The following is a 24,486-nucleotide window of genomic DNA, read 5'->3' as shown; positions in this document are numbered from 1 at the left end:
AAAATGGAATTGCAGTGACAGTTGCGGTTCGCGAAAAGTATGCCAATCATATCCTGCTCATCACCATCTTTTTTGTCCTAATTCCATCCTTAAACTCCCCACTGTCTTTTTTTATTTGTATTTGTTAAGCACTTGGTATTTATTAAGCGCTCACTATGTGCCAGGCCCTGTACTAAGCTTTGAGGTAGATACAAGCTAATCAGGTTAAACACAGCCTATGTCCCCCAGGGGCTGATGATCTTAATCCCCATTTTACAGATGAGGTAACTGAGGCACAGAGAAGTGAAGTGACTTGCCCGAGGTCAACAGCAAGCAATATTAGAATCCAGGTCCTTCTGATTCCCGGGCCCGTGCTCTTTCCACTAGGCCACACAGCTGTCTGTTGGTAGGAGGCCTACTTATAGAATAAGAGTTTGAAACATTGGCTGTTGAATGTCACTTTTTTTGCTCATTTTATTACAGTGGCTTCCAACCAAAAAATGAGTTGAGACTTCTTTTGTATACAGGTTTTTTTAAAAAAAAACTTCCATAGAACACCTGTCTAACTTTCTTCTTTATAATGGCTTATAGATGTGGTATAACAATAATAATAATAAATAGTAATATATTATATACTATTACATCATAATTATATTATAATAACAGCATAAAGAATATATTGTATTATTATGTAATATGTTATATGTGATAATATATAATAATATAATAATCTCTTATAATATAGATTATTTCTCAGAATGTGCGTTTATTTTTTGCAAAAAATTTTATAACATATACAATATATAATTACCATATATAGTATACTATATTATATAATAATATATTAAGCTATATATAATAATTATTTTATTATAATAATTATAATATATAATATAATATAGATATAATATAATGTAGATATAATAATATAGATTATTTCTCGGAATGTGCGTTTATTTATTTGCAACAAACTGTAACGTAAAGGCAACTAATGGATAAATATCTGTCTAGGATGAAATGGCAAGAAACGATGAACAAAAGAAATTGGATCAAAAGACTGAAAGGGTATCTTTGGCTAAGAAAACCCAGATCCTGCAGCATAGCAAGGTGAAGAAGAAAGTCAAAGCAGACCCTCCAGGCAAAACTGGATTTTCAGGTCCTTATCCTCAGAATCAAACCGAGAACAGAGCTGGCCGTCAGAATCGGAGAGGCTTCTCCGTCTCTGAGAATTCACAGAAAAGGGAAGAAAGAAACGAGGTAAGCATCGACGTTGGTGCTGTGAGCACAGCCGTTCTGTTTTTGAGCTCTCTCTCAATTTTGCCATTAACTCATTTTGAAAATTTCTTTATCGAGTGTCCGTAATGTGAAGAGGAGCTGCAGTTCGCACTGAATCTATCCTCTAAGGTCTTTTGGTTTTTAGGTAGAAAGCGAACAGCTATGAAGGTATTTTTAGTCCCCAGGAATTTCCACTAAAAAATAGAAATTATTGAATCAAAAAATGGCATTGAGCATTTACTGTGTGCAGAGCACTGGACTAAGCGCTTGAGAGAGTCCAGTACAACAGATTTGGTAGACACATTCCCTGCCCACAGTGAGCTCACAGCCTAGAATGGGAGGCAGACATTAATATAAAATACGGTTATGGACATAGTGGTAGAAATCTTTCCCTTTGAATGGGGCTGCTTACAGCCCAGAATAATTGCTAGATCTAGCTCGGTGCTGCTGTGTTAATAATAATAATAGTAATAATAATAATAATAATACCGGTGGTATTTGTTAAGTGCTGTGTGCCAGACACTGTACTAAGCCCTGGGATAGGTACAGTCCCTGTCCCACATGGGGCTCACAGTCTTAATCTCCATTTTAAAAATGAGGTAACTGAGGCCCAGAGAAGTGAAGCAACTTGCCCAAGGTCCCACAGCAGACAAGTGGCAGAGCTAGAATTAGAACCCAGGTCCTTCTGCTTCTCGCTGCTGTTTCTCGCCATGAGGAAAACTCGTTCTGGGATCCTCTCCCCGGGCTATTCTATTCTATTTATTCTATTTCTTTTATTTTGTTAGTATGTTTGGTTTTGTTCTGTCTCCCCCTTTTAGACTGTGAGCCCACTGCTGGCTAGGGACTGTCTCTATATGTTGCCAACTTGTACTTCCCAAGCGCTCTGCACACAGTAAGTGCTGAATAAATACGATTGATGATGATGATGATGCCGTGCATCCGCGCTTCGTCGGAAGACCCTTCCCTAATCCAGCCATCAGGTCCCTTTCCAGAACGCGGAGTGGAAACGTGCATTTTTTGAGAAATCCTCCCCAGAGTTAGAAACGTGTATGAGGGTTTCAGTGCCCTCTCTTCCAGCTAAAAGATCTCTCCGTCTGTCATTTCGGTATAAGACTGTAATTCGCGGAAGCACCTAGGAGACCGTTTAGAGAAAAGGGAGTCTGTCCCCCCATGGTTTGTCGGAGTCGATTAGCTTACCGTGTGTGTCCAGGGCCTTCTGAAGCCAGCCGCGGCGGATCAGAGAGAGGACCACCTGACCCACGTGTACGGGAAACCCGTTTACCAGGGCCATCGGAGCACTCTTAAAAAAGGACCCTACCTCAGGTTCAATTCACCGCCTCCCAGATTCAAACCTCAGAGACCCAGAGTAGTAGAACGCCTGAAGGGTAAGGAGCCTCTCTGTGTGTCTGTCGCCTCTTTCCGCAAGGTTTCCCGATGCGTGGCGGTGAACGGCCACACAGTGCTTTGCACACAGTAAGCGCTCAGTAGAATGACTTGTTTGCTGTTCACTCAAGGGCTGGGTTAGGGGCTGGTACCTCCTCGGAGTGGTGCCCGGGGGTGGGAGGGATAATAATAATGATAATAACGATGATGATGTTAATATTAATAATGCTTATTAAGCGCTTACTATGTACCAAGCACTGTTCTAAGCGCTGGGGAGGGTATAAGGTGGACAGGTTGGACATAGTCCCTGTCCCACATATGGCTCACACTCTTAATCCCTGTAGAAGCAGCGTGGCTGGGTGGATAGAGCACGGCCCCGGGAGTCAGAAGGACCTGGGTTTTAATCCTGGCTCTGCGAAATGTCTGCTGTGTGACCTGGGCAAGTCACTTCACTTCTCTGGGCCTCTGTTCCCTCATCTGTAAAATGGGGATGAAGAGTGTGAGCCCCATGGGGGACATTCATTCATTCATTCATTCATTCAATCATATTTATTGAGCGCTTACTGTGTGCAGAGCACTGGACTAAGCGCTTGGGAAGTCCAAGTCGGCAACATAGAGAGACTGTCCCCACCCAGCAGCGGGCTCACAGCCTAGAAAGGGGGAGACAGACAACAAAACAAAACATGTGGGCAGGTGTCAAGATCGGCAGAACAAATAGAATTATAGCTATATGCACATCATTAACAAAATAAATAGTAAATATGTACAAGTAAAATAGAGTAATAAATCTGTACAAATATATACAAGTGCTTTGGGGAGGGGAAAGAGGTCAAGGGGGGATGGGGAGGAGGAGAGGAAAAGGGCTTAATCAATCAATCGTATTTATTGAGCACTTACTGTGTGCAGAGCACTGTACTAAGCGCTTGGGAAGTACAAGTTGGCAACATATAGAGACAGTCCCTACCCAACAGTGGGCTCACAGTCTAAAAGGGGGAGCTTAATCTGGGAAGGCCTCGTGGAGGAGGTGAGCTCTCAATAGCTCTCAGAGACTGCGTCCAACCTGATTGACTTGTATTTACCCCAGCACTTAGAGCATAGTAAGTGCTTAACAAGTACCTTCATTATTATTTTACAGATGAGGGAGCTGAGGCCCAGAGAAGTGAAGTGACTTTCCCAAGGTCACATAGCAGACAAATCCCCATCTCACATGGGGCTCCACGTCTAAGTAGGAGGGAAAACAGGGCACTTGCATTTATTCCCCTCAGGCAAGGATGAGTATTTCAGGCGGTTCCTAATAGATTTTAAAATCGCCGTCTTCCGGTCTGTTCCTGCGGGCTCAGAGACCGCTCTCCCTCACTTCCAAGTTAAACCCAAATGACCGCGCAGAACGTGTACAGTCTCCTTCACAGCCGGTGGTTTGTTCTAAGGAAAAGCAGGGCGGAGCGAGAGGGAAATGTTGGCAGAGTGCCAGATGCTGACAGTAGCCCAACTTGGGGCTGGGGCCAGCTGAGAATTCAGGAGTCAGTCCGATGAAGCTCTCGACTCTAGATCGCATCCCGCCGATGCAAAGTCAACCAATAATTATAATAATCATAATGATGGCATTTAAGTGCTTACTTAAATGCACTGGGGAGGATACAGGGTGATCAGATTATCCCACGTGGGGCTCACAGTCTTAATTAATCCCCATTTTCCAGAAGAGGTAACCGAGGCCCAGAGAAGTGAAGTGACTTGCCCAAAGTCACCCAGCTGACAATTGGCGGAGCCGGAATTTGAACCCATGACTTCAAACTCCCAAGCCCGGGCTCTTTCCACTGAGCCACGCTGCTTCTCCGATCAATCTGTGGTGTTTACTGAGTGCCTGCTGGGTGCACCAAGAGCCTGAGAGAGTACATTAGAAGTGCTAATAATAATAATTGTGGTATTTATGTGCTTATTTTATGCCAGGCACTGCAGTAAGCCCTGGGGTGGATATAAGCAAATCAGGATGGACGCAGTCCCTGTCCCACATAGGGCTCAAAGGCTCAATCCCCATTATACAGATGAGGTAACGGAGGCACAGAGAAGTGAGGTGACTTGCCCAAGGTCACACAGCAGAGTAGTGGTGACTCCGGGATTAGAACCCCCAACCTTCTGACTGCCAGGGCCGGGCTCTATCCACTGTGCCTGCCGCTTCTCGATCTGATCCCTGCCCACGAGGAGTTTATAGTCTAGCAGGGGGAAGACAGACACCAGAATCATTTGCGGACAGGAGGAAGAAAGGCGTGGGGATGTGTGAGGGAGTTAAATGCTTAAAGGAGTAGATTCTGTAAGGGAGTGATAAGGGAGGTTTGGAGTTATTAAGTGATATAGAAGTGCCAAAGCGGGAGTTAGGGGAGGTTATCAAACGGGAAGTTGAGGAGCTAACCGGGCGTCTTAACCCTGGAAGTAATCAGGACGGCGGAGGCAGTGGACGAGGGGGAGATGGGGAGTGACACCCCAAGACAGCATTGTGGAAAACCCCCTTCCTCCCGGCGCTTTTGGCAAAGCTGAACTGTCTTTGGAATTCTGTTGCCGTTAGAGATGAGCCAACTTGTTGAAAGAACTAAATGAAAACATTATTCTGAGGAAATATCAGCGTTTTCCCTGTTTCCTCCCCGGCTCCCCCCGGCTTGGCCCTGTTCTGTCTCTATTGAAAGGGACCATCTGTTCTTCGAGCTAGTTCCAGTTGCACAAGCAGAACCCCACAAACGGGCAGGCAGGGGCCCCGGGGAAGGTGGGGGGGTTACTTTTGAAGAAAACTCGGTCCTAGGAAAAAGCAGGCAACTATTCATTCGTTTCAATAGTCCCTATCATTCGGTGAGGGTGAAAGAGCTGCCGTGAAACGGTAATGCTTCAGACCCCACTCAGAAGAGGGGCTGAAAGGGAAAAACAGGAGCTCGATCTGAGCTGCTCTAAGAGTCTGCGTCCCTGGAGGGGCAACCTCTGCCTAGCTTTCTCCTCTAAGACCTTCCTGAGTGTATTTACCTTATACCAGAAGGCGTGAGTGCGTTTGGTCTTTCGTAAACCGTATTTCATCTGTGGGCCGAGGCACGTTGTGGTACCCCAGACCTCATCAAATAGCTTCCTTTGTCTTTGATGAAAAGGCAGAGTGTTTTTTCGAGTTATTTCAGCTGTTCGGGTGTAACAGATGTTCCCGGTAACTTGTGTGCCGGGCCCGTGTATTTCAGGGACCAGGGTGAGGTCAGCAAAAACGCAAACCAGCTCTCACCCACCAAGAGCTGCGGTGATGAGTCTGAGGAGGCAGCGAGCCCTCTCCACGCCACGACTCCAAGAGCAGCAGTATCTCTTCAGCCCCAGCAGAGAAATGACTTCTCTGACGGGGGCACTTGAAGGTCAGCTGATCCCCATGGCTGTACCTTTAGGTAAGAACAAGGGAGCAACGCGGAGAGAGATTTTGAAGACGAAATGGGCAAATGTACATCAGTCCAAGCAGTCGCCTGCATGCGTGTGTTTCTCTTTTATTACCCCGAGGTGTCATTGCAGGGCGTTGTAGTTCACAGGGGCCTAACATTTTTTGGAAATACCGAATTAATTTGATCCAGTCGATCAATCCAGTGAGCGCTTACTGCGTGCAGAGCACTGTACTAAGCGCTTGGGCAAGTACGGTACAACAGGGTTGCTAGATAAGTTCCCTGCCCACAAGGAATTTATATTCCTGGGGAGGTTCAGTGAGGAAGTCAAACTGTTAGTAACGTGAGTAATGCATTTTGAATGTTTGACCGTCCAGTTTTTGGTGCCTCAGAGTTTCTGGACTCTGAAGGTTCCTTAACTTTTTTTGGAAATGGGAAATCTGGGAAAAACAAGGCACCAAACTTGCCCAGAAGAAAGACCAAAGGAGACCAAAGGTCTCAGAAGAAAGACCAAAGGTTTTCATTTCAAAACCTAAGACTTCTTAAAGCCCTAGTGCCCATTTTGTGAGGTAGGGAAGCAGAGAAGTGGAGCTGTGGAGGTAGGATGAGGTGGAAGGGAAGGCACTTTTGGGAGCAGATCTGGTTCTTCACGTCCCTTTCCTTCTTCTCTGTCTCACTGCTCCTCTTTGACACGTGTAAACTAATTGCCCCATTGAAGACTAGAAATTTTGCCCTGTTGAAGACTAGAAACCCAAATCGTTTTCACAAGAAAGGAAGAGAGGAAAAGGTTGGAGGGCAGTTTTTAATTATTTTCTTGTACTATATAATAATGGTGGTATTTGTTACGCGTTTATTATGTGCCAAGCACTGTACTAAGTGTCGGGGTAGATACAGAATCACCAGGCCCCACATGGGGCTCACAGTCTAAGTAGGAGGGAGAACAGGTTTTGAATTCCTGTTTAACAGATGAGGGAATCGAGGCCCAGAGAAGTGAAGTGACTTGGCCAAGGTCACACAGAACACAAGCGGCAGAGCCGGGATTAGAATCCAGGTCCTCTGACCCCCACAGCCTTGCTGTCTTCATTAGACCACACTGCTTCTCTTACTATATCTATTTTCACTGTATCTCATACTTAAGGGAGATGTTTTTCTTGCTTTCCGTTGGCCTGCCCGTGAAGGAGAGGGAAGGCCTCGGCAGGAGATGGGACGCTAAATATGGTTTTGGTCAGCATGACCCACAAAGACCTTCAATCCCCCTCCGACCTCCCTCACAACTTGTCTCCCTTTCGCAGCTGAATGGCTTTCATCCTGGTTTTCTGACAACTGGTTCTTTTCGCTCATGCACCTTCTCTAGGGAAGACCCAGAGCGATAGAGTTTCTCCACAGCCCATTGGAGTATTGATCGGCAAACCGCACCCCGTCACCGTGACTACCTCTATCCCTCCATCAGTCCCCAAGCCACAGTTCACGGTCAAGAAACCCAACGTAGCAGTGGTCACGGTGAAATCTCAAAAAAAGGATCCTCCTCAACTCACCGTGCAGGTAGGAAACAAGAGCAGGAGAGGACGACAAAAGACTGTAGATGGGATGCTTGTCGTGCCGGCATTACCACTTAGCTCAGTGCTCTGCGCAATGCCAGCGCTCAGAGCATTGTATCGACCAATCAGTCAATCAATCGGTAATATTTATTGAATGCTTACTATGTGCAGAGCACTGTACTAAGCACTTGGGAGAGTAGAAGTTACGTTCCCTCCCATAACGGGCTTGCAGTCTAGAGGGGGAGACAGACATTAATATAAATAATTTAAAATCTGTAATATAAAGATATGTACATAAGTGCATATAAACCCACATAAGTGCTGTGGGTTTGGGGGTGGGACGAATAGCGAATGTCAAAGGGTTATAGATCAAAGTGCTTAGACGGTGCAGAAGGGAGAACAGGCCAAGAGAAAGAGCGTCTAATTGGGGAAGCCCTCTTGGAGGAGATGACTGATGATCCAAGCGCTTAGTACAGTGCTCTGCACATAGTAAGCGCTCAATAAATACGATTGATGATGATGACCAGATGACTGAAAAACCCAGTTAAGCCCATCTTTACTCGGGTAACTTCACCTGAAGTCTTTACCAGTCCTACCCAGCGTGACCTGCTCTAAGACTTCATCTGGTTTACGTTGTACTCTTTTGATGCCAAATTTTTTCAGCGATCGACTAGCTTTTTAGAATTAGGAAACCTTTTTGGAGTGCCACAGTGCCGCCCCTTAACTTATATGTCGCCCGTCGGACTCCTGAGCGAAACAAAATACAAAGTATATTCTTTCGTCGAACAGCATCAGAGGGGAATGCATAAGTATTGGCCGGAAAACTGGGAGCGGATAAAGGGGTGGGATTAATGGCCAACTGGATGTCTGAAACGTCAACTTACTCTTCAGGTGTTACCCAATGTCGATATCGATAGCATCTCCAACGGCAGCATGGAGGCAAGCGAGATGTCCCACGGCCCGGAAGCAGCACTGGATTCCGTACACATCCACACCCAGGTATTCTGAGGAATCCTCTGGTCGGAAACTCTTGTGTCATTCAGTGCCAGCGTGGCACAGTGGAAAGAGCCTGGGCTTTGGAGTCAGGTCATGGGTTCAAAGCCCGGCTCCGCCAATTGTCAACTATGTGACTTTGGGCAAGGTCACTTAACTTCTCTGGGCCTCAGTTCCCTCATCTGTAAAATGGGGATTAAGACTGTGAGCCTACCGTGGGACAACCTGATCACCTTGTAACCTCCCCAGTGCTTAGAACAGTGCTTTGCACAGAGTAAGTGCTTAGTAAATGCCATTATTATTATTATATCGGTGGTGATCCAAATAAAGCCAGCTCCTCTCTGGGTAGGGCCTGGTCATCATGGAAATAATCACAGGTACAAGCTTTCTGGGGAAAAGTTTAGTTTGGGCTGTCTCAGAACTGCTTAGGACCCTCCAAAAAACTTTTGGTTCCAGTAATAATAATAATAACGATTGTGGTATTTGTTAAGCATTTACTATGTGCCACAGGCACTGTAGTAAGCATTGGGGTAATACAAGGTTGGACACAGTTCCTGTCCCACATTGGGCTCGCAGTCTTAATCCCCATTTTGCAGGCTAGGTAACTGAGGCCCAGAGATGTGAATTGATTTGCCCCGGGTCCCACAGCTCTGCCTCTGGCCTCCCGCAGGACTGTGCTCACGTCCCGTAACCGGCACTCGGCCCCCACTGCCGGATTTCGAGAAGATACCTAATCAATCCCATCGTTATTTTTCTGATTGTTTTAGGCCCCAGAATTCAGTCAACATGAAGATGATCTTCACTTTCCAGGAACTAACGTTGATGAAATTATTCAACTCAATCAGGTAATGATACCCCAGAGTGTTCCCTCTCAATATTTTTCTTCTTTTTTACTCTGCTGGCAAGGGCACGGCATTGGAAAGCCCCCTCTTTGATAAAATATGCTCACCTTTGAGGGCAAATGGGGGCCCCGGGCGTCCGCGCTGAGGTCGGGGGGCTGGAGAAGCAGAACCAGCAGGCTGGAGCCCTCGGTAGCCCCCAGGGCATCCTAATATCGGGAGGTCCCTCCTCCATCCCCCTCCTGGGGTTGGAGTCAGGGCAGTGCTCAGAATAACCTACTTCCTTGCACTCCAGATTAAAGCAAGACCTATAAACGCCAATGGCTAAATAAAATCAGCTAAATAAAAATATTCAGATTCAGGAGAACTTCAGCCAGACTATATAAACATTAAAAAATATGTCAACATAATAATAATAGTATTTCTTAAGCGCTTACTATGTGCAAAGCACTGTTATAAGCACTGAGAAAAGAGACTCTCGAAAACAAGCTGATCAACTGGTAGGTTTTCAGCAAGAGTGAAGGAAATAAAACGGGGACTGGGATGGGCCTACTCTGGGTGATCAGGTTGTCCCATGGGGGGCTTACAGTTTGAATCCCCATTTTCCAGATGAGGTAACTGAGGCCCAGAGAAGTGAAGTGACTTGGCCAAAGTCACACAGCTGACAGTTGGCGGAGCCGGGATTTGAACCCATGACCTCTGACTCCAAAGCCCGGGCTCTTTCCACTGAGCCACGCTGCTTCTCAACATGGGCCGTAACTGCCTGACGGGGAAGTTGGGAGGGTTCTTTCCCTCCCATTTCCCGAACATTTGATGTCCCTCTTGGGTGAGCGCAGCTAATTCTTGATTTCCGAGCTTGATCTCGGGAGGACCTGCCCACCCCCATGGCTCACAGTTCTCGGGGCCACATGTGACCTGATTATCTTGTTACTTCCCCTTTGCTTGGCACACTGTAAGCATGTAACAAATATAGATACTATTATCATTATCATCATTATTACAATGATCATTATGTGACCGGCATGCTGTGAAGTCTCGCCCCGGCAACAGCTAATGTCATGGAGAAACAGCATGGCTCAGCGGAAAGAGCCCGGGCTTTGGAGTCAGAGGTCATGGGTTCAAATCCCGACGCCCCCAACTTGTCAACTGTGTGACCTTGGGCAAGTCACTTCACTTCTCTGGGCCTCAGTTCCCTCATCTGTAAAATGGGGAGGAAGACTGTGAGCACCCGTGGGACAACCTGATCACCTTGTAACCTCCGCAGTGCTTTGCACATAATAAGCGCTTAATAAATGCTATCATTATTATGTTCATCTTTGTGAGTCCCACTCCCGATCGTGAAATGATCTTGTGTCCAGCGCTTAGAACAGTGCTTTGCACATAATTAGTGCTTAATAAATGCCATTATTATTATTATTGTGGCCTAGGTCCCAGTTATCTGGCCTTCCCCTTCATCCATTGGAGCACTGACCCTGCCCAGCACCAGTGATCTGAAGCACCTTACAGTTTACCAGATTTTAAAGTGGGAAAAAATAGTTATTAGCCTAATAGAAACTTAGCCGAAGACACTCCCCTCCCCACTTTTTGTTTTGTCTTTTGCTGTCTCACCCTCTCCTGGAGAGAGGTCTTGCTAGAAAAACGTGAGTTTTGAGTTTTTTGTTTTTTGATTTTGGGTTTTGAGTGTCTTATTCCAAGGTGGATGTATGTAGAATGAAAAGCAATTGCTGCCACCTGCATATCTCATCTAGAAATTGGGGATTGAGACTGTGAGCCCCACGTGGGACAGGGACCGCGTCTAACCTGATTTACTTGTATCTACCTCAGCGCCCGGGGGGCTTACAGCCGCTCTGTGATTCTTGTCGTCGTTGCTAGGATCTGGAAATAGAGGATGAGGTTCCACCCTGCGCCGAGCCCATCCTGGAACTGGAGAATTGCTCGCGGGTTCTCGCTCGGCAGTATGAAGGCCCTCCGTTCCCGCCTGTCGCTTCCGCCCCGCAGCCCTCTGCCGATATTCTGGATCGAGTGATCGAGAGAAAAGAGACTCTCGAAAACAAGCTGATCAACTGGTAGGTTTTCAGCAAGAGTGAGGGAAATAAAACTGGGACTGGGATGGGACCTACTATGGGCCAAGCACTGTACTAAGCGCCAGAGTAGATACAAGCTAGTCAGGTTAAACACAGTCCCTGTCTTATGGGGCAGAGTGTCTGGCACACTCTGATTTCTTCCTCTGGCTTTCAGGTCTCTTCCTTTCCCTCTCTTCCTCTCTCCCTCTTCCTCTCTTCTCCCACCACTTTCCCAGGCAGGATTGCTCTTGGCCATCAGAGCAATCAATCAATCAATCAATCAATCGTATTTATTGAGCACTTACTAGGTGCAGAGCACTGTACTAAGCGCTTGGGAAGTACAAATTGGCAACATAGACAGTCCCTACCCAACAGTGGGCTCACAGTCTAAAAGGGGGAGACAGAGAACAAAACCAAACATACTAACAAAATAAAATAAATAGAATAGATATGTACAAGTAAAATAAATAAATAAATAAATAGAGTAATAAATATGTACAATCATATATACATATATACAGGTGCTGTCAGGAGGGGAAGGAGGTAAGATGGGGGGATGGAGAGGGGGACGAGGGGGAGAGGAAGGAAGGGGCTCAGTCTGGGAAGGCCTCTTGGAAGAGGTGAGCTCTCAGCAGGGCCTTGGAACACCCCTAGTTTCATTGAAGTTAGCCCCCAGTGTATGGAGGGCCCATGTGCTGCCTGGGTTGAGTGCCAATCTGCAGCCACCCTTCCTCCTGGCCCAACCGAAACAATATTTCAGCTTCACAACAAAATTCTTCTCCATTTGCTCAAGTGGGCTTTTCCAGGAGAGAAGCATTCTCTGTTTTCCGCCTCCTTGTCAGTAATTCATTTCAGTCTCTCTACCGTACTAGGCTGTAAGCTCCGTGAAGGCAGGGACCAGGTCTATTATAGAGAAGCAGCGTGGCTCAGTGGCAAGAGCCTGGGCTTTGGAGTCAGAGGTCATGGGTTCAATTCCCGGCTCCGCCACTTGTCAGCTGTGTGACTTTGGGCAAGTCACTTCACTTCTCTGGGCCTCAGTTACCTCATCTGTAAAATGGGGATTAAGGCTTTTGAGCCCCCCGTGGGACAACCCGATCACTTTGTAACCTCCCCAGTGCTTAGCAAATAGCGCTTAATAAATGCCATCATTATTATTATTGACTCTATTGTCCTGTCCCAAGAGTTTAGTGCAGTGTTATTCCGTTGGCAGGCGCTCGGTCGATACTGTTATTTGGGAGGAGCAGGCCTAAACAGGTGTGAAAACCCCCACGTCCTCAGCGGGATTTTTTTGGGGCCAGGTTCGAAGGGGAAAAAACTAGAATCTCTGACTTTTGTGTTTTTCAGGGTGGAGCAAGAAATTATGGGCAGAATTATCAGTGGGCTGTATCCCCTCCGGCAGCTGCCGGTGGTGCCTCATGTCAGTCATTCTGAGAGCGAGGAAAGTGAAGCCTTACCCTCTGACACTGGTGAGTGGAATCTCATCCTCTTACTCCCCCTCCATTTCGAATTTGGGATCCTTCTGGACAGAGTTCCAAGAGGCATCGGTCTCATTCCCAAACAAAATCAGGTGCTTGGACTGTGTGTGACATTGGGCCACCCTCAGTGGTTGTCCAGCACGGTCCAGTGGAAAGAGCCCGTGCCTGGGAATCGAGAGACCTGTATTCTAGTCCTGCCTCTTCCACTTGTGGGGGTGTGACCCTAGGCAAGTCATTTAACTCCTCTGGGCCTCAGTTCCCTCATCCATAAAATGGAGATGAAACACCTGCTCGCCCTGCCTCTTAGACGTGAACCTGATGCGATTGTCAGAGAAGCAGCGTGGCTCAGTGGAAAGAGCCCGGGCTTTGGAGTCAGAGGTCCTGGGTTCATATCCCGGCTCCGCCACTTGTCAGCTGGGTGACTTTGGGCGAGTCACTTAACTTCTCTGGGCCTCAGTTCCCTCATCTGGAAAATGGGGGTTAAGATTGTGAGCCCCACGTGGGACAACCTGATCACCTTGTATCCTCCCCAGCGCTTAGAACAGTGCTTTGCACATAGTAAGCGCTTAACAAATGCCGCCATTATTATTATTATATCTACCCTTGCTCTTAGAACAGAGTTTGGCGCATGGAAAGCAATAAATAAATACCATCGTGATTATTAGGTAGATATAAACTCTAGGATTCCTACCCTCTCATAGACTAGGACACCACAGCCGAGGGAAGATCTTTCCGGCACAGAGCGTCCCATTCCGACCAGCTCGGGTAATCTGGATCACATTCTTCCCTCTCCAAGAGCCGACCATTGGGGAAAGCCTTGGAGAGTTTTCAGCCCGTGGCTGTGTGTTCAGTTTCCACCATCTCCTGCAGGTTTCATGTGCTATTAGGAGAATGTGGTTGGAGCAGAGACTTCATTTTCGTAGGGCTCCCGATCTCTTCCAACCGAGAGATTGAGCGGGCTTAGTGGGTTAGGTCCCAGAGACAAAAAAAAATATCAGAAAGTTCCAGGTCATCGAGGGTGGGCCAAGCATCTGTCTCCGTCTACAGACCTCACTCGCCACTTGCTGTAAGCTCCCAACCCCTGTGGTTTGGGAGTTTTTTCCAAAAGATTCCCTAGTGCCAGCCTGGGGGCACCTGGAGGACACTTCTCTCATCTGGAAAATGGGGATTAAAGACTGTGAGCCCCCACCGTGGGACAACCTCATCACCTTGTAACTTCCCCAGCGCTTAGAACAGTGCTTTGCACATAGTAAGCGCTTAATAAATGCCATTATTATTATTATTATTGTAGATGCAGATAACTCTGTGATCCAAAATCAATCAATGACAGCCCCGTTCTGTGTACTTGGGAGGGTACAATCGAGTTTGAATCAACCAGTACTATTTATTGAGAGGCTTACTGTGTGCAGCGCACTGTACTGAGCAGTTGGGTGAGTACAATACAACAGGTTTGGTAGACATGCTCCCTGCCCACAACGAGCTTCACAATAATAATAAATAATAATAATAATAGCATTTATTAAGCGCTTACTATGTGCAAAGCACTGTTCTAAGTGCTGGGGAGGTTGCAAGGTGATGAGGTTGTCCCACAGGGGGCCCACAGTCTTAATCCCCATTTTACAGATGAGGGAACTGAGGCCCAGAGAAGTTAAGTGACTCACCCAAAGTCACCCAGCTGACAAGTGGCGGAGCCGGGATTTGAACCCATGACCTCTGACTCCAAAGCCCGGGCTCTTTCCACTGAGCCACGCTGCTTCTCTGCTTCAGTCCCCACCCTTGAGAAGCTTCTACCCTACCTGAAGAGACGGATGCTATATTATGTTCAGAAAAGCAGCGTGATCTAGTGAATAGAGCATGAACCTGGGAGCCGCAAGGACCTGGGTTCTAATCCCAGCTCTATCACTTGTCTCCTGTGTGACCTCGGGCAAGTCACTTCACTTCTCCGGGCCTCAGTTCCCTCATCTGTAAAATGGGGATTAAGACAGGGAGCCCCATGTGGGGCAGGGACTGTGTCTAACAATAATTATAATTATAATGGTATTTGTTAAGCGCTTACTAGGTGCGAAGCACTGTTCTAAGCGCTGGGGAGGCTACGAGGTGATCAGGTTTCCCCACGGGGGGCTCACAGTTTTAATCCCCATTTTACCGATGAGGCAACTGAGGCCCAGAGAAGTGAAGTGACTTGCCGAAATGGATTTGAACCCATGACATCTGACTCCAAAGCCCACGCTCTTTCCACTAAGCTTGTATCTAGCCCAGTGCTTAGAACAGTGCCTGGCATATAGTAAGTGCCACTGAAAAAAAAAAAGAAAGGTGAGAAAGGAACGATGAAGTCATAGATGAGCAATTGCTTAAATGGGTTTGGAAGAGCTCTAGGTGCTGAGGTGAGAGGGGGTCAAATAACGAGGAGATGAGTCAATCAAACTTAATCCTTCATCAGTTAGTAATGTCAACGTGACCCCAGAGCTTCCCCCTCACGCCTCCGATACACCGAGACAGACACCTCAATTAGAATTACGCTGGGCCCCGGACGTCCCCTGATCCTCAGCTGCTTCCCCCTCTAGCCCAGATGGCGGGCGGCGGGGGAGTCCAGCTGTTTATCGACGCCGGTTTGCCCGTGAGCTCCGACACCATCAGTCAGTTTGTGACCGAAGCCCTGGCGGAGACCGTCGCCGCCATGCTGGGCGCCCGCGAGACCCGGCGGCCGGCTGCCGTCGCCGCGGGCACCTCTTGGACTCCAAGATGGGTACGTCAGCCCCCGTGGCCGGTGGGGCAGGAGGAGGTGAAGATGGGTAGCAGAATAGAGCAGGGCCACGTTCTTCTGATAGCTGGGCTTCGAACGGGTGACTCACTGCTTGCCAGGTTGGCAAGGGGCCAACGGGCTTCCTTGTGCCAAGTCTGTTCTGATAGGAAGCGATTGCAAGGCCAGCTGGCACCGTGTTCTCATTCTTATTTCTGTCGCTCTCACGTCTGTCATCGCGTCTTGCTCACGCTCTCCCTTCTGCTTGGACTTCCCTCCTCTTTTACCTCCGTCAGACGGCTGCTCTCTCCACCCGAAATCACACCTCTCCATCCTCTCTCCCTCCTGCCGCTTCCGCGTTGCGTCACCTGAGCACACTCACGTCCTCACCATAGTATGTATCATCAATCGTATTTATTGAGTGCTTACTGTGTGCAGAACACTGTACTAAGCGCTTGGGAAGTACAGATTGGCAACATATAGAGACAGTCCCTACCCAACAGTGGGCTCACAGTCTAAAAGGGGGAGACAAAACCAAACATACTAACAAAATAAAATAAATAGAATAGATATGTACAAGCAAAATAAATAAATAAATAAAGAGTGATAAATATGTACAAACATATATACATATATACAGTACGTATGTACATGTGCTAGACTCCATTGCTTCCTCGTACCTGTAATTTACTTGACTACCTCTCCCCGACTAGACTGTAAGTTCCTCAAGGGCAGGGATCATTTCTACTAACTCTTGGTATTCCCCCAAGTGTTTAGCGCAGAGCTCAGCACAGAGTAAGTGGTCGAAAATACTATTGATTGATGTTTTGTTATGTTTATTTTAAAGGATTCTTCCCTGCCCACGCCAGTGGCCACTCCACAGCCCACCCCTCCTCCTTCCCATTCCCAGTCTCCGTCCTCCCAGGAAAAAGAGTCTTCTCCAGTGAAAACTCCAGAATTGTCTCCCTGCCCTTCGGAGCAGGGCGGGGTTATCCCTTCGCAGGAACAAGCGGCAGAATCAGGTACAAGCACATCTAGTAACAATAATAATAATTAAAATTGTATTTGTTAAGCACTTACTATGTGCCAGGCACTGTACTAAGCACTGGGGTGGATACAAGCAAATCTACACAACGCATAATAATCATTTGTATTTGTCGAGCACTTACAGCTTTTGGGTTTTGTTTTTTAATGGTGTTTGTTAAGCACGTACTTTGAGCCAAGCACTGTACTAAGCGCTGGGGCACATGCAGACTAATCAGGTTGGACACAGTCCACGTCCCACGTGGGCCTCACAGTCGTAACCCTCATTTTACAGTTGAGGGAACTGAGGCACAGAAAAGTGAAGTGACTTCCCCAAGGTCACACAGCAGGCAAGTGCCTGAGCTGGGATTAGAACCCAGGTCCTTGTGACTCCCAAGCCCGGGCTCTATCTGCTGGGTCACGCTGCCTCTCTACAGTATGAAGAACGTACATGCACTATGTGCTTTACATACAACAGCCTTTCATGATGCCCTTGGGCTAGAAATGGGGCAGGCTCAGTGGTGCGTACGTGCCAACTCTCCTCTTGGCCCTGCTCCCCGAAGTCTTTTCCCCCAGACTTGTGTGTGGTACGAGTAACGTCGTGTGTGGTTTGCCATGCCGAGGCGTTCCTTTCCCACGCCTCTTTCTCAGGAGAAGAATCTTCAGGTTCCTCTAACGAGGCCGTTTTGAAGCGGCGCAAGCCATTTTAGCCGCCTAAGCCTGCAGGAATCCAGAAAAAATTCTTTGCATTTCCCACCCCACTTTGTGCCTTCAGTCAGTGAACGGCTTAAGCCGAGATGCGTTGTTCAGAGCTCGGCTGGTTCGATGAGACGGCGGCTCTCACAACGGCCAGCACGTCTATAGGTGTGTAAGAGGGGAGCGGGCGGCCTCCTGGATCTGCCCCCCACGTCCTGGTTCTCCCAGCCACTTAGCGCTTGGTGGTCCCCCAGGCAGCAGTTGACCATTAGGGTTAGTGTGGAGAGGGAAGTCCACCCTTCCTCCTCTTTAGTGGCCCCTCTCCCTTCCCCATCCTGGCCCGGGCAGAAACCAAATTCTCACCACCAGACAGAACCCGATCTCGGCGACCGGGGGTCCCGTTTAGGCACCAGGAAGAGGTGGGTGTGATTTTTTTCCAGCTCCTCTGGCCCGCCCAAAAATCCCAGCACGGATCCTGAAGGATCCACCAGGGCAAAACCAGATAGCAGCTATGGGGGCAGGTGAATATTCCTTCTGCTGTGCCTTAGTGCTCTGCACACAGTAAGCGCTCAATAAATACGATTGATTGATTGATTACCGTGAACCTCCCCCCAACAGTTGGTCCACTAGGTTCCCCGCCAAGTCCCACAGCTTTGTGTTGGGATTTCCACTATTGTCAGGCTCCCAGAGATCTGGCAGCATGGGGTGGCTTTTTGTCTGTACATGACAGCTCTCATTTTTCGCCACGTCTGGGAGGACCCCGGAGGATGGGCCGGGGAAGAGACCCAAGAGGAGAAATGGGGGAAGGAAGTTGGGGAGAGGAGTGGGGAACATCTAGGAGAAAGAACGAGCAAGGAGAAGGGGGCTGGGGAGGAAGCCGATCGGATTCCGTGGCTCAGTGGAAAGAGCATGGGCTTTGGAGGGAGAGGTTATCGGTTCAAATCCCAGCTCCGCCACTTGGCAGCTGTGTGACTTTGGCCAAGTCACTTAACTTCTCTGTGCCTCAGTTCCCTCATCTGTAAAATGGGGATTAAGACTGTGAGCCCTACATGGGACAACCTGATCACCTTGTAAACTCCCCAGCGCTTATAACAGTGCTTTGCACATAGTAAGCGCTTAATAAAATGCCATTATCATCATCATCATTGTATTGACCCGGGAAGACCTTGAGGAAGAGAGGCTGGAAGGAGGACTAGGAGAAAAGGTAGGGTTTTTTATGGCGGGGGGACTGGGATGAAGGTTTGGGAGAAAAGGTACGGTTTTTTATGGCGGGGGGACTGGGATGAAGGTTTGATGTGAGGGGGGAGGAATGAGAGGAAGAACCAGAGGATGGGCGTGGGGACACGTTGCTGGAGGTGGGTGAGGAGAAACCAGTCAAGGGACTAAATGGAAAAGAACTTAGCTCCATGCCTGGATCGTTCTGCTAATTCTCTAGTAAAATCACTGTCAAGAGAGCTTTATGAAACAAAGCACCTTTCCATCAAAGTAGCCTAACCGTTTTTTTTTTTTCCTGTTTGGTTTCCCAAATCCTGTTTGCTCCCATTCCAGTCGGTACGCCCACCGTGACCCCCGCCGCTACTCCTCCCAGAGAAGCGACTCCGGCCCCTCCTCCGACGGAACGTTCCTCGGCGAGCCCGGCGATGCCCATCTCAGAGGCCCCCAAGCCATGGGGAGACGTGGACCTCTCCTTGGACAAAGAGAACCCTAGCTCCTTTAGAGAGGAACCTCTCTACCCAAGATCAGTGTGAGCAGGAAATGTCAGCTTTCAGACATGCTCTATTGTTTTTTAGTGGTATTTGTTAAGCATTTAGTGTGTGCCAGGCACTGTAGGTAGATACAAACTGATCAGGTTGGACTCAGTCCCTGTCATTCATTCATTCAATCGTATTTACTGAGCGCTTACTGTGTGCAGAGCACTGTACTAAGCACTTGGAAAGTACAATTCGGCAACACATACAGTCCCTACCCAACAACGGGCTCACAGTCTAGAAGCGGGAGACAGACAGCAAAACAAAACAAATAGACAGGCATCACTAGCATCAAAATGGTCAGTCAGAGATGGGAAGTTCAGCCTCTATTTTGGATTCTTCAAACAAAGGGCCAGTGCAAACACCAACTCCGGTTCCTTTTCTTGACGGCCTTCTCAAGTGGTGTGCCCAATGAGTTTCCAATTAGCCAGCCTTAATCCCCATTGTACAGATGAGGAAAATGAGGCACAGGGATGTTTAGTGACTTGCTCAAAGTCTCACAGCGTACAAGTGACAGAGCTGGGATTCGAACCCAGGTCCTTCTGACTCGCAGGCCTGTGCTGTATTCACATAGTCATCATACTGCTTCACAGAGCTAATCCGATCGGACGTAGTCCATGTCCCATGTGGGGCTCACAATCTTAATCCCCTTTTTACAGAGGAGGTAACTGAGGCACAGAGAATTAAAATGACCTGCCCAAGGTCACTCAGCGGACATGTGGCAGTGCCAGGATGACTCCCAAGGCCCGTGCTCTATTCACTAGGCCATGCTGCTACTCTGAATTAACTGATTTAACCCGGCTTGACCTAACTCTGATCCCTTTTTGGATAATTGCGGTGCCCGCTTACGCGGCTGGGGGAAAATGCTAACCTTGGCACGGATCACGCCAACTCAAGTCTTAATCGCAAGCTTCCGTCAGCCCCTTTTGCATTTTCATGCCCATCACTAGCGTGCGCTTAAAATGGACCGAGGCTAGCATTTCTTCAAAGGGGAAACCCTTCATTTGGGGGCAGGAACAGCTCTTAAAACTCCTCCGATGGCAGAACGAAAATAGCCTTCAAAATGCAAACATATTTCAGGCAAATAGAGGATTGCCTGACATTAGAATAACCTTTTCTTAAACATAGCTTGCCGCGGTGGCTCTGAGCTAATTGTACGTCAGAGGGGGTCTGTGGCCGCTTTGCCTTTAACTTGTTCTTAACATGTTATGTCGTTTTCAGTGTAATGTCTGTGGCAAAAGAGGAAGAACCGGAGAACTTGATCTTCCCTGCCCCCCGGGATGTGGTTCTAGTGAATCCCCCTCCCGTTGGGCCCGGAACGCCCTCCCCAGCACCCGTCCCCAGTTCTTCTCCATCAACCCAAGACAGCAGCTCGAGCACCTCCGTCACCGAGTCCGAAACTCTCGACAGGCCCATCTCCGAGGGAGAGGTCATTTTCGGCAACGAACATATAGTGGCAGCCCGAGGTAACCGACTTTTCAGGGAGTTGGCTAGCTGTTCGCTTCTGAAATCTCCCATCCGACGCTTGCAGTCCACCTGTTTTTCCTCTATTTCGCTTTAGAGTGGTTTGTAATGTCGAGCTGGGTTCCCTCTGCTAGAAACGCCCACCCCGCTCCCCCATTTTCAAGACCTCACCAATCTCTGTAGGAAAGTTGGGCTCATTTTGCTGCCTATTTGCGGAACTATTTTTGCATAAGCACGCTCTCTCCTTTTTTTATGGTATTTGCTTACTGTGTGTCAGGCACTGTCTAAGCACTGGGGCAGATACAAGGTAATCAGGTTGACCCACGTGGGGCTTCCAGTCTTAATCCCCATTTTCCAGGTGAGGTAACAGAGAAGTGAAGTGACTTGCCCAAGGTCACACACCAGACAAGTGGCAGATCCAGGATTAGAATCCAGGTCCTAGATCTCAACTCCCCTCTAGTAATATAAGAATATTAATGATGGTATTTGTTAAGCGCTTACTATGTGCAAAACATTGTTCTAAGCGCTGGGGAGGTTACAAGGTGACCAGGTTTTCCCACGGGGGGCTCACAGTTTTAATCCCCATTTTACAGATGAGGGAACTGAGGCCCAGAGAAGTGAAGTGACTTGCCCAAAGTCACACAGCTGACGGCGGAGCCGAGATTTGAACCCATGACCTCTGACTCCAAAGCTCGTGCTCTTTCCACCGAGCCACGCTGCTTCTCAATAGTAGGAGCAGGGCCCAGGGGAAACTGAACTACCCAGGGGAGTTGTCCTGGAGCCAATAGATTTGAGGAGAGATGGGGACCCTCCCCACCCCCAAGGACGTCCTGGCTAGAAAAATGAAACGGGAGAGGGTCCCTGGACCTTGGGAGACGAGGTCCAGGGACCAAAGTCTTAAAGAAGCTCTCCTGATTAGCCCTGCTGAATGGGGGGACACGGGGAAAATAGGGTTCCCTTGGCCAGGGGAGAGAGGGCAGGAATTGGGGGTGGGGGGGGGGGTCAGCTGGAGGGAGCCAGGGGTTCCACGTCGGGATCTCAGGTGGGCACTGCATTCCCTGCTGGAAAAGGAACATTTCCCAGCCTCTCCCAGCCAAGAGGTTGAGGAAGACAGAGCCAGAGTTGAGACCCAGCTTGCGAACTGGAGTGATCGTGTCGCCGCCCGCTTCTGGAAACCACCCGGTTTCCAGGAAATGGAAAGGGATGCGGCACGGAGAGGGCCCCTTCCATTGGTAGACGCGTTGATGTGAACGTCGGTTGACTTGGGTGGGCTCTTAAACAGCTAATTCTTTGCATTTCGATTCCTTTCCCCAGCTGTGGCCGAGGAGGAACTGTCTTTGACCAACCTTAATGACAGCTCTGCCAGCACTCTGCACGATGCCCACGAAGTGGTAAGAACGTGGGCGATGATCTTATAATGAGAGAGCCATTCTCTCTGGACCTAGCAGCTCCTTTAATTTCAGAGTCGTCATCCTAGGCCAAACCAGAAAAGGTATTCGTGAAGGAATTTCAGATTTCCGAAAAGCATATGTGTTGAATTAAAAAAGTTCACGGAAGAGTCATCTTCGAGACCACATACTTAAAAGATGAAGTTTTCTTTGGGGCAGTGGAGACAAAGTATGTTTTTTGTCTAGATTCTATCTTCAGTTATGTAATTAGATAATTAAGTGGCATCTGCTGTGTCACGAGTACTGAGAACCTATTATTTAAAATATTTAAGGGCTTTGTCGATGAGTCTCTGTTTCTTCTAACAAGGGCATAAAAGCGAGGACGGGGCCAGGCGCTGCCTGCAGCCAACGTGTCAGCACAATAACAGAAAACGTTTAAGGCCGTGGGTGTGCACGGGGTGGCCAGAACTGTGGGTTTGTGTCCCCCTCCACCCGCCCTACTTTGGCCTTTTCGGTCGCTCCCACGTCTGTGGAGGAATCTCACCACTGGCGGTGTCTTTTCAGTACAAGGGACACCGGGATATCTATCGAAACAAAAGTGGCCCATTCACAAAACAACTTTGAAACACATCGTTTTGTAGTTGGAGATGAAAATACTGCTCTAGAAGCATTGAGGGGCAGAGGAAGTACATCTCAGTGAGCGCTGGAGGCTGAACTGCAGTAGCCAAGTGGGGCAGAGGGGTTCGCTGAGGTGGCTCTCGGAAGTTTTTTAGGGAAGACAGTCCCCACTGCCCCGGGCAGCTCCCCCCGGCACCCAGTCAAAGCCTTATTGAAGGCACATCTCCTCCAAGAGGCCTTCCCTGACTAACCACCCCCCTTTCCTCTTCTCCCATTCCCTTCCACGCTGCCCTGACTGACTTGCTCCTTTTGTTCTTCCCCTCTCCCAACCCCACAGCACTTACGTACATAGTTGTAATTTATTTACTTATATTAATGTCTGCCACCACCCCCAGACTGTAAGCTTGTAGTGGGCGAGGAATGTGTCTGTTTATTGTCGTATTGTACTCTGCCCAGCTCTTCATTCAGTGCTCTGCGCACAGTAAGCTCTTAATAAATACGACAGAATGAATGAACGAGGGGCCAGCCCAGTTCCCCTTCAGTGGAACAGGTGCAGATGGTTTAAACCAGAACCTCCAACTGAACAGCTGTGCAGCTTAAGACACCCGCAGAGGGAAAAGGCTCATGTTAATGTGTTGGCGAAAAATGAACGTCCAGGAGTTCTCAGCCATTAACCATCCGCTGTTTAAAAACCCAGTTCCATTATAAACCAGTTCTTGAATGAGTCCGTCATCAGTCTTTTTCTTCCCTTTAGGAAGACGACCCTCCCAGTGAAGGACAAGTGATTAAGAGGCCTCATAAGGGATACCATCGAGATCCTATTCTCTCACTTCTGACCAAGCTCAACCAGGGACCGGTCGTTTCACAGCAGGCAGTCTGTCATTTGGAGGTATTTTCTCTAAGCATCGTTTGTACCCTTAGCTTTCAATTCATTATTCACAAAAGTTCACCAAACCTGCTCTCAGGTTGTCTGAAGTCGACTTTGGCGATCAAGTAAAGTAGGGCTTGATATTTTGAGTCCTGACTTCTTAATCAGTCATTGGCATTTATCGAGTGCTTCTGTGTGAAGAGCATGGTCCTACGTGCTTGGTAGAGTGCAATATAACCGAGTTGGTAGACGCTTTCCATGCCCACAAGGAGCTTACAGTCTAGAGGGGGAGACGGACGCTAAAATAAATGACGGCTATGGACATAAGTGCTCTGGGGCTGAGTCTTTGAAGGTGGGGAGAGTGGTAGCCCTTTCGATATGGAGTGAGAGGGAATTCCGGGCCAAAGGCAGGATGTGGACGGGGGGTCGGCAGCAAGGTAGACAAGATGGAGGTACAGTGAGTTCATTAGAGGAGAAATACAACTACAATCAATCAATTGTATTTATTGAGTGCTTACTATGTGCAGAGCACTGGACTAAGCGCTTGGGAAGTACAAGTTGGCAACATATAGAGACAGTCCCTATCCAACATGTCGGCTTGTAGTCAGGAAATCAGAGAGGTGAGATAGGAGGGAGCAAGGCGGCTGAAAAAACCTTTAATTGTGATTTGCATTCCATTGAGAAAAATGAAAATGATATTTCGTATTCATTTTTTCTGTTTTTATTCACAAGCCTTTCCATGCCGTCAGGCGGTAACCTTACACGCAGTAGCTTAAATCGAAAGCGACGTCAAAATGGGGAAGCGTCAAAGTGACAGTTCTGACGCGAAAATAGGGGTGAAATTGCTTACACTTTGGTTGTCAGGGGTAGGATGTAAAAAGTCCATGATCAGTTGGAAAAGTGGCAGAAACAGAAGGAAGCGCCTTCCGGGACAAGTGTGAGACCGCGCATTTAGCCACCAAAAGCTAACCAAACCCGTTCTGGTGTCAGGTAAAACTGCAGAA

General features: G+C 48.2%; 1 protein-coding gene across 1 annotated transcript in view; it reads left to right on the top strand.

Annotated features, from left to right (window-relative positions):
* The window catches only part of KIAA0586 (KIAA0586 ortholog), a 104,047-nt gene that overhangs the window by 29,035 nt on the left and 50,526 nt on the right, over positions 1–24,486 (top strand). Inside the window, exons 15-28 of the mRNA XM_038756698.1 lie at positions 991–1,236; positions 2,465–2,639; positions 5,847–6,041; positions 7,384–7,571; positions 8,459–8,566; positions 9,328–9,405; positions 11,272–11,465; positions 12,807–12,928; positions 15,502–15,683; positions 16,525–16,699; positions 18,945–19,140; positions 20,366–20,610; positions 21,923–21,999; positions 23,369–23,503. Coding sequence (XP_038612626.1) covers positions 991–1,236; positions 2,465–2,639; positions 5,847–6,041; positions 7,384–7,571; positions 8,459–8,566; positions 9,328–9,405; positions 11,272–11,465; positions 12,807–12,928; positions 15,502–15,683; positions 16,525–16,699; positions 18,945–19,140; positions 20,366–20,610; positions 21,923–21,999; positions 23,369–23,503 — 2,316 coding nt within the window. The remainder of the gene's footprint in view (positions 1–990; positions 1,237–2,464; positions 2,640–5,846; positions 6,042–7,383; positions 7,572–8,458; positions 8,567–9,327; positions 9,406–11,271; positions 11,466–12,806; positions 12,929–15,501; positions 15,684–16,524; positions 16,700–18,944; positions 19,141–20,365; positions 20,611–21,922; positions 22,000–23,368; positions 23,504–24,486) is intronic.

The sequence above is a fragment of the Tachyglossus aculeatus genome, chromosome 14 (genome assembly GCF_015852505.1).
Source record: "Tachyglossus aculeatus isolate mTacAcu1 chromosome 14, mTacAcu1.pri, whole genome shotgun sequence".
NCBI lineage: Eukaryota > Metazoa > Chordata > Mammalia > Monotremata > Tachyglossidae > Tachyglossus > Tachyglossus aculeatus.
This window is presented reverse-complemented; position numbering and strand designations above follow the sequence as displayed.